Source organism: Pteropus alecto, unplaced genomic scaffold (assembly GCF_000325575.1).
Source record: "Pteropus alecto unplaced genomic scaffold, ASM32557v1 scaffold76, whole genome shotgun sequence".
NCBI classification, from domain to species: Eukaryota; Metazoa; Chordata; class Mammalia; order Chiroptera; family Pteropodidae; genus Pteropus; species Pteropus alecto.
This window is the reverse complement of record NW_006443138.1, coordinates 8,900,960-8,910,472: the sequence shown is the minus strand read 5'-3', so window position 1 is coordinate 8,910,472 and position 9,513 is coordinate 8,900,960. Positions and strand designations below refer to the sequence as shown.

The window sequence follows — 9,513 nt, the reverse complement described above, 5'->3', positions numbered from 1 at the left end:
GGCCATCTACTTTGGCCTAAAGCCAGGAATAAGGTTACCAGATAAAATACATGACACTCGTGCAATATTGGGGCATACTGTAAGAAAAAATTGTTTGTTGTTTATCTGAAATTGAAATTTAACTGAACATCCTATATGTTTATTTACTAAATCCGGCAGCCCTAGGGCCCAGAAAGTGCCTTCCGCACACCCACCCTTCCTCTCTCGATTTAAATCAAGAGAAACTGAAGACCAGCCAGCACCCTGAAGGGCTCAACTAAATGCATGCTGGCATCCAAGCAGCTATCCCAAGTAAGTAACCCTGATAGAATATTAGGATCAACATTCTCAGAGGTTCTGATTTAAGCACCCTGAGGTGAGATTCTGGCCTCAATATATTTTTAAATCCCCCAGATCATTTGAATGGAAAAGCTAGGGCTGAGAATCATGGAGCTAGGACATTAGTTCTACTACTTTAGAGCTCATCAGAATCTCTTGCAAATCCTTTTAAATGCAGATTTCAGGGTCCATCCCTGAAAGTTCTGATTAATTTGGCTTCACATGAGCCTCAAGGTATTGCACTTTGAGCAAGCACCTCATAGGTGGACTACACTTTGAAAGATCCTCCCAGTCTGGATCCTTGCTACTCAAAGTGTGGTCCCCAGACCTCCAGCATAGGCCTCAACTGGGAGCTCACTAGAACCTCAGGACCTCCATCTGCATTTTTAAAAAAACCTCCAGATGATTTATTTGTCCATTGAAGTTTGAGAGGCATCAAACTGGAGAGAGATTTAATCCTTTCTAGGAAGCCTTGGCAACCTCTTGTATTCCAATCCCCTTCTGAACCATCCCAGCACAGGGGCCATCCTCTCACAATCACCCCTGTCTCAGCGCAGGGATTACTCCTAAGCACAGAAAGTCCTTACACAACTTTTTCCATCCTCATCAAATAGTAACTTATAGAAAACACCAGCTTACCAACATCAAGTTTTGCATAATAAACATTTGGTGTGCTTGTAAAAGAAATATGTATGGTTAAAAAAAATGAGTGAGGTAGAAGATTGCTAAGTACTTGCCATTATTTTAGGTGGCTGCACAGAAAATAAGAGAAGGTTTCATAAGGTGGGTGCAATTAGGAGTAATGGAACAAAATAAAGCACTGGACAATGCACGCTGCATATTGGAATAAATTTTTTCACAGCAAGGTCAGTGGTTCCTGTAGCTGTTCCATTAAAATGGTTGATCCCCTTTCTGCAGATGAGTAATTTTCAAATTAGACTAAGGGGAGGATTTGGAAATACGAGATTAGCAAGAAATTCTTTACTGTTCAGGCATCGATCTGGATGATTTAACACAGCATTTCCATTCCTGGAATTAAGTATTTACTCTTGGCAAAATGCTCTCCAGTTGTTTTATTAACTAGGCTTTACGAACACCCCTTTGAGGTCAATAAGAATTTTACTTCCACTTTTTACACAAGGCATTTGAAGAGCAAAGGTAGGGAGACTTGCCCAAGGTCATCCTGCAGGATAACGGCTTGTGTCTGGGAAGTCCTAATACTGCTACCTCTTAAATTATACTTTCGTGCTCATTCTGACTCCTCTGGAGATGGACAAGGGGAAGACGACAAATGGATGATTATTAAAGGCACTTTTGGGTGTTTTACTAATGTTCTGGAGCTTTACATGTGAATTGCTGTGAATTATTCTGAAATGTTAGGCTATGATGGCAAATATAATATACTGTCTTTGAATTCAGCTTTTTGGAAATAATACAATTTAATTAGATCTGTCTGAACATTTGTTTGAATGATATGTTATGAATTAGTTTGAACTGGTTTATTGTTCCAAATGACTGGTTTGATTGAAAATTTCCCTCTTGTTGAAGCAGTCATATTTAAATCAGAGTTCTCAAACTAAAGTGTGGGCTTGTTAAAACAAGCTCCCAGGTGCTGCTGATGCCGCTGGTCCTGGGACCACACTTAGAGAACCACTGCATAGCATATAGTTCCACTATCAGATTTCTAGATTTCCTCCATTTAAATAAAATGAATATCATAAGCCATTACCCTCAGACCACAAAGCCCTCCTGTAAGCATAACCAATCTGCTTGAGTTTCACCCTTTTATCTGCCTGTTTTTAGACAACGGGCGTGGAGGAAAAAAATGTTTGTAACGAATGAGTACATTGCTTATTTCTCCCAGCCTATTAACTGCCCATAAAGAAGTTCCGGGTCTCTTGTGTTAAATAAAAACTAATGTGAGGGGAGAGGAAGGGAATAATGGGAAATGCCAACCTACGTATCATATTTCTTTAAAGGTGGTCGTTTTTATTAGAGTAGATGAGAGATGATGGTAAATAGATTCTGGTAGATGTGGGAAGAGATTTGTCTTCCATCACGACTTTATTCTAAACCTTCTGCCTTTCCATTGAGACTGAAGTCTACTACATTACTCCTAACTACCTCCAGTCAAGGAAAATAGCAAAGATAATTTTATTCTCTCACTGAGCCCCATAATGCCAAGTCCTCCCTAGTTCCCCAAAGGAATGATCCATTTCAGTTTATCATTTTTCCAAGGGCCACCATCTGCAAGTATATTTCAAGCTGTCTAATTCTACAGGAATATTCTCCAAGGTTTAGAATCTCCTTCTCTATCCAACTTTTTAAAAAATAAATGCAGTATGAAAACGCTATCTTTCTAACCTGCTTGCAGCCAATGCATATTTACAGGGAAGTTTTATCATTTAAAAGTCTGCTCTCGATTATAGGGAATAAATAATAAATTGCTCTACAATAAAGCATTACGGCACAGAACATGGCACACAGCCTGGCACATGGGCAGAGCTGAAAGAGCATGTATATAATGGGTTTCACTGGACACTTACTGGGTGATCAGCATCAAGCTCAGAACCATACATGAGAACTCTGTGAGAGCATTTGTCTAATTCAGAGATCTTCCGGGGGAACCAGGGCACATCCTCTAGCTCTGTTGAAAACACAGTGCAGTTTCAAAAATATTAGCTCACAGATTGTGTTTTCCCCTTTACAACATTTGTCAGATTGCAAGATCACCCGACAAGCAAAAACTGGCCTTGCCTTCTTCCTCTGTCCAAATGTTCTCCGGCGGATTCAGCGTCACAATTGTAGTTTGAAATTTCAGCAACTGAATGAGCTCATTGAATTCTGTTTTGCCACACTCACAGTCCACAAAGATCTCAACCTCTGAACTTCTTCGCCGGGATTTCCTGGACTCGATATGAACCATGTTGACATGTTTTTCCTGTGGAAATATAAGCAACATTTCTACATCACCTCCAGGGCACAATAAAAGAGATGCCACCAGCTGTTCTCGTTGTGCTCTTAAGAAAAAAGGTGCCAGGTGTCCTAGAAGAAGAAAAGACAATCACCTGGCTCCTTGCTTGATGAAAACATGGATGTGTTTTCTACTAGTGTCTCTATTAATAGAAATAGAAACTGTATGTCAGTTTTCCTGTCTCATTAAAAAAAAAAAAAAAAGAGTGGGGTATTAAGATAAGTAAAGAGCCCTATAAAATATATTATAATAGAGAACATCATCATTTCCCAGGGCAGTTCACATCTAATTGGTGGTATGCATGATTATTTAGGGGGAGAGGGAATTAACTTATCATATTATCATATAATCCCCAGATTTTTATATTTATTTTCATACATTTCCAAAAACATAACTAAAACTCAAACCTCTGATTTTATGGTGGTATAAAGTCTACTATAAAGTCCTCAAATAAACGATTTAAAGTTTAAAAATAAAATAATCTTCGAAAAAATAAGTAAATAGTACAAATGGTAGGCAGATGAGGCAGAAATTGGGAAGATGGTATAAAAATGACTGATGTTTGGGAAACATGGGCCCAGGCGTAGCCCACATCCTAGGAAAAGAAAAGGAAGAAAAGCAGCTAAGAAAAGATCTCTGAAAGCCGAGAAAAAACAAAAAACAAACATAAAAACCCTTAGTAACTGTTCTCTTTCAGCCCCCCATAGGCTAGCTTCATACAAGGATGTTTTGTTAAAACTATCACCCCATAGTGGATTTCAGGGGTAAAAGTCTTCTTCCAATAAGATGTCCGAGGGATGGCAACAATTTAATACTTAAACCTCAGGTTTAAATTTCCTCAGAGATATAGTCTTCCCTTACCAAGAATTAGGTGCAGACTAAAATCTCCTCTCTACCCTAAATCATCCCCAAATAGGCAGATACCTCCCCATCACTCCACATGATATATTCTGATCATCAGCACAATTCCTAATAAAATGCTGTATGGTCTCAGAATTTTCAGCATAGGAGCAAGATAGGGAGTTTCCAGTGCCAGAGTAAGATTAAATCAAACAGCATCCAGCATCTTCTGTATAAAGAAATGAATCCCGTGACAAGAAAACTACATGCTCTATTTGTTTTGATTAACCTTTACACTAACGCCATATTTAGACTATCATTAAGTTCAAAGTTCAAGAGTCTTCATACATATTCAGTCACTTTGGACTTATAATGTCCTTTGGTTGAAGCACAGTAGGTATTTTTAGACAAGGGGACTGAGTCCAGATGGATTAAGTGGTTTAGGTAAGGTCCCATGACTAGCTGATGACCAAGTAAAAACCCAAGGCTGCTAACACCTTCTCCAGAGGTTTTTCCACTGCACCCAGCTGTCTAACTAAATTGGCCTGCCTTCGGGCACTGTATAGAGACAGCGCTGGATGATAGAATTATGCATAAAATATTTCCCCAGATTTCCATTACCACTGTTTATGGTGCCTGATCCTTTCTTCAAGGTCAAAAGAGAACAAGGAAATATTTGCCAAATGAGGCTGCTAATTCCCCTCTATAGTCATCAAAGAGGCATTACAATAATACCTCATATCTGTACACTTTACAAAGCACGTTCACTCATATTACTTCATCACAACAACCTTGTTAAGTAGGAAGTATTATTGCTATTTCACAAATGAAGAAATTGAACCTAAGAAGCAACTGTGATTAGCCACGCCAGAACACAAGTCTGAATCCTCTGACTATAACTCCAACCGTCTTTCCACTGCACTAGCAGCCCAAGGCACCATGAAAAGCTGTGCTCCCTATCTTATCTAATCAGCAGCCATTGCCCCCAAACAAAATACATTTATTTGTAAGGGAGGGTGATTGCTGAAGAGAAGGGGAGCCAGCAGGTATACTCTGCAAGAAGGCAATAGTTTTTCTAAGCTTTTCTAACCTCACCCTCAACTAGGCTCTTTCTTGAGTATTTAAACCACTGATTTGGGCCTGGGAAAAGGCCACTGTATTTCTCTAAGATAAAGAGAGGTAGTCCCAGTTTCTACATAAGGAGAATGACTCATCTTTATAAAATACATGCTAAGTTCATGAAACAATGAGGCTTAGTGGAATACCAAATGCCTATTCTCATATATCTCATTTTATGCAGCAAATGTTATCCTAGGACATGGGCGTACTTCAAACATTAAATCAAAAAAAAAAAGGCTGCAGGCTCTTGATATTTAAAGATATCCTATTTGGCTCCTTTTGTGTCTGCATTTCATGTGTGAGGATCACATGTTTTAATTACTGGCTTCCTTACCTGGCAACAGTCTGCAGAACAACTAGTTGGCTAACTCTGAATTAATAAAACATAGGCCACACAAATCTGCTTATTCCATTGTTTGTCAAACTCCCAATGAAGTTTTGGTTCTTTGAAACTTTCAACACACTATCTAGAAATTGATTCAACAATGTTTCAGAACAGATGACAGATTTGTAATCATGCACACAGTCACTTTTAAAGTTATGTAATAATATTTTACATTCACCTGAAAGAGTTTCAGCGCTTTCACCAATCCACCAACTTCATTTTTCAAGGAGAATACAACTGCTGTCTTGCCACTTTCTGCGGCAGTTTCACTTTTGCTGCTTCCCTTGTTGCCTTTTTTATCATCATGTTTGCTAGAGTTAGCTTTATTTAGCTTCAGGAAGGAAGAAATACACACAAAAATATTAATTAGGATTCCAGAGTTCTCTTTTACTACTAGATTTTTTTTTTTCAGGTATTCCATTCATACGCTGGAAACCCCAGCAATCACATAAACTCAAGGAGAAGTTGCCATGTCAACCCATATCTTTTGATCATAAATATTGGTCAAATTCACTCTGGGAAACTATTTCCTGATGCTCTAAGATATCATCCAGTGGTTGAAAGTAAAGGGAGATCAGATTTGATTCACTTCAACAGCAACAGAAATCTGACTGTCGTAAAGTAAAAAAATCTCACATATGAATAATTCCTGCCTTTCTAGATTTATTTTACATCATAAAATTTGATCTGTGAGCCTAGTTGAATCATGGAAACTACATTAATTATTAAATATAAAAAAAGACTAAATGTATTTTTTACAACACTCATTTTAGTTTCAATTAAGTCTTAAAAACAAAATATTCATTTTATTCTGAAATATGTGAGGCCATGCACTGAAATTGATAACCTTACTTTCTGCAATTAAATCCATATTGCCAATGTGAATAAATCTATCTACAGAAGTTCAGCACAAAGGGATATATTTAAATAAGGCCATCTGTGTCAGCAGATAATATCTGAAAAGTGGCTGTTAAAATTCAGCCACAAAGAAAAGAAAAAAGAAAGAAAAGAAATGGGGTGGGAGATGGGGGGGAATAGGGAAGAGGGAGGAAGGGATGTAGGTAAGGGGACTGAAGAGAGAGAGAACTAATCATTAGGAGCAAAGAGCAGACTCTGAGAAACTGAAAAAGATTAACACTTCATTAGCCATTCAAGATACTATAATGCATGAGTAAGTAATGACTATTAGTACTAAAGACAAAAATGACAGATTTCAGAAACTCATCACATTGTCAGAAATGCAGAATAAAAAGCTGGAAACTTTTGACAGACAAAGCAAAATTCGGGCATTTTTTTTTTACATGCAAATGAAGAATTCAATAAACAGAGAAATTTCTCCCTGGCAAATAATGATATAATACAATCACACCAATCTATTACTTTCTCATGAAACAGAAATGTGCATTAGAAATGGAACCCAGTGAATAGTGATTTGCCCTTGTCTTCCTCTGATTTCTCTACTGGCTTTATTTTCACATGTTAGGATTGCCTCACTAGATTTGCATATCATAAAAAATAATATTTTGTTATTTATGACTTACAGGAAAGAAGTTTATGCCAATATTGGCATTTGACAGTATGTTCAGTCATTAAAAGCTGAAATTTACTCTCAACATCTGCCTCTTTCTCACCACATAACACATAGATCTTATATATTTAAGTAGCATTTTTATTATATGAAATGGTCATACATTAACCATATCTCTGAGTTTTCTTTTCTTCCTTCTAGCAGTTCATTAAGACTTCAGATTTCCTCATGTAATATCTCATCCAAATATTCATGATATTTAAATGTTAGAAAATTTTTAAGTTTTTGGTCTCATTTTTGCGAGTTGATTTAAATAAGTTCTACAAAACTTGCTCTGATTACTTTTCAACATTTTTAGCAGTAATAATATACCAGTACAATACAATCCTCTGGCACATATTTGGAGCTACAATATTAAAACAGATTTTTCTGTGATACAGATGGAACTGTAATTGTTTGATAATGTCTAGTACAGTAATGAAATATCATTTAATATTTTTAATGACTATGAATCTGAATACATTTTTCTTTCACTGTCTTTTTTATTAAATCCCATGGCTATTACCTTAAATCAGAATCTAAAATCATACAAAATATTATTTTTATTCTGTTAATAATAAAATATAAAAACCGCCTTAAAGATTGAAACAAGTGGTATATTGCTTTCACTACTCCATCAATTAAACTGAAAAAAAATGAATTAAGGAAGAATGCAGGAAAACTTTTGAAAGGAATTCGATTTTTCTTTCATTCCAATAACCAGTACCTATAGACAAAAGTAGAAAAAAAATTACTTCTGTGTTTAAAGATCAGGCTTTGTGGATAGAATGGGGTATAAGATACACAACAATCTTGCAGGAACCATAGAAATCTATTTATGTCTTCTCCTTGTTTCTACTCCATAACAAATGGCCTTTCAAAATTCTATACGCCTTTTTGGTTGTGGATGTAAGACACTGACTGGTTCATAACAACCTCTCATTCTTAATGTTCAGGACCTTTTTTGCTTTCTACTTATAAAATTTGAGGAAAGAAAGTTTAGCACTAGCAATCAGTACATCTGCTTTACTTTATGGGGAGAGAAGGAATACTGAAGGTAGACAGGAGGAAGGTAGGGTACACAGATCATAGAAGGTGTTGAGGTGTTTGTGCTTACTCTACTCCAGGTGTTCACATGGCAGGATAAGATGATTGCTACCCTAGAAAACTCTCTAGAGAGAGCCAGCTACTCAGTACTCACTGTTAAGCTGCCAATTAGCTGATGCTCTTCGGGGACCGCTGAATCCAAGGAAAACCCTCTCCTTGCCCAGTATTTACTGGAAAACATCATCATTGCCGGCTGCATGGATCCCGATGTAATTTTCTTTCTCTGCAGCAGGGGGGACTAGAGGGGCAGTAGCAGCGCTGGAGGAGTTTGAGAGAGGAAGGAGCGTGAGAACAGTAAGCCCACTCGGGGCGCTGTCCAGATCCCTGGTGCTGAAAAAAAGAGCAATGCGAATTCTCCCCTTCCCAGGCTCCTTTATATGAGTGACTGGGGACTGATGGAAGGCTGATTAGAAAGAAACTCATTTCTGGCTGCTGATGGCCACGGTCAGATTACAGACCTGAAGCCTGGGGTTATCTGTGCTCATGGTGCAATTTGTTTCATAGGTCGAGTAGCCGTTTTGGTATGGGTGGTGGAGAACAATCCATAACGGGGTATTATTTGTAAAAGAAAACATCTGTACCCTGACATTAGCTCTCATCTCTCAAACCTGCTACTGGCAAGTTAACCTCAGCCATTAGGTGACTATGAATTCAGAGATTTTTTGTTTTCTTTCCAAAAGGAGGAAAATAATTTAAGAAAAATCAACACTGCTGAATCCCTAAGCCATTTGACTTTATGTTAATAAGCTTCTTCTGTTCTGATGTGTTATGATTGTGTGCATGCATGTGTATGTGATAGCTTTCATAAAAGGCACTGCATCCCAATTGTATGATGCCGCTTCGTGGTGATAATCAGGCAATTGTACTGTAAGAAAATATGAGGCTTTGATTTAGCCACGAATACATTAGCCATATATTTGATAAGCTACGTAGATATAGTTAAGACACTGACCCTAGAATCCTCCTAAGTGGGTAGGAAAAGGGATCTAAATGCCTATATATTAGTAATTCCTATGATGCTATTTATGGGTAGTGAATTTTCTCTCCACTTGTAACTAGATCAAATCCAACAAATTTTACATATATTAATTGATGTCGTTTTATTAAAACTTTAGTAAGTCATAAAATTCACCATCATAGGAAGATATTGCCAACTTCCTGAAAAATGGAAGACTCTTGACAAAATGTGCTTTAATGCAAAAC

The 9,513-nt window shown here is 37.4% G+C and overlaps 1 protein-coding gene across 1 annotated transcript in view; it reads right to left on the bottom strand.

Moving 5' to 3' along the window:
* TPH2 (tryptophan hydroxylase 2) overlaps positions 1 to 8,509 on the bottom strand; it is an 88,946-nt gene extending 80,437 nt beyond the window's left edge. The window contains 4 exon segments of the mRNA XM_006923753.2: positions 2,865 to 2,965; positions 3,076 to 3,259; positions 5,815 to 5,967; positions 8,405 to 8,509. Coding sequence (XP_006923815.1) covers positions 2,865 to 2,965; positions 3,076 to 3,259; positions 5,815 to 5,967; positions 8,405 to 8,509 — 543 coding nt within the window.
* Between the last annotated feature and the right edge of the window lie 1,004 nt (positions 8,510 to 9,513).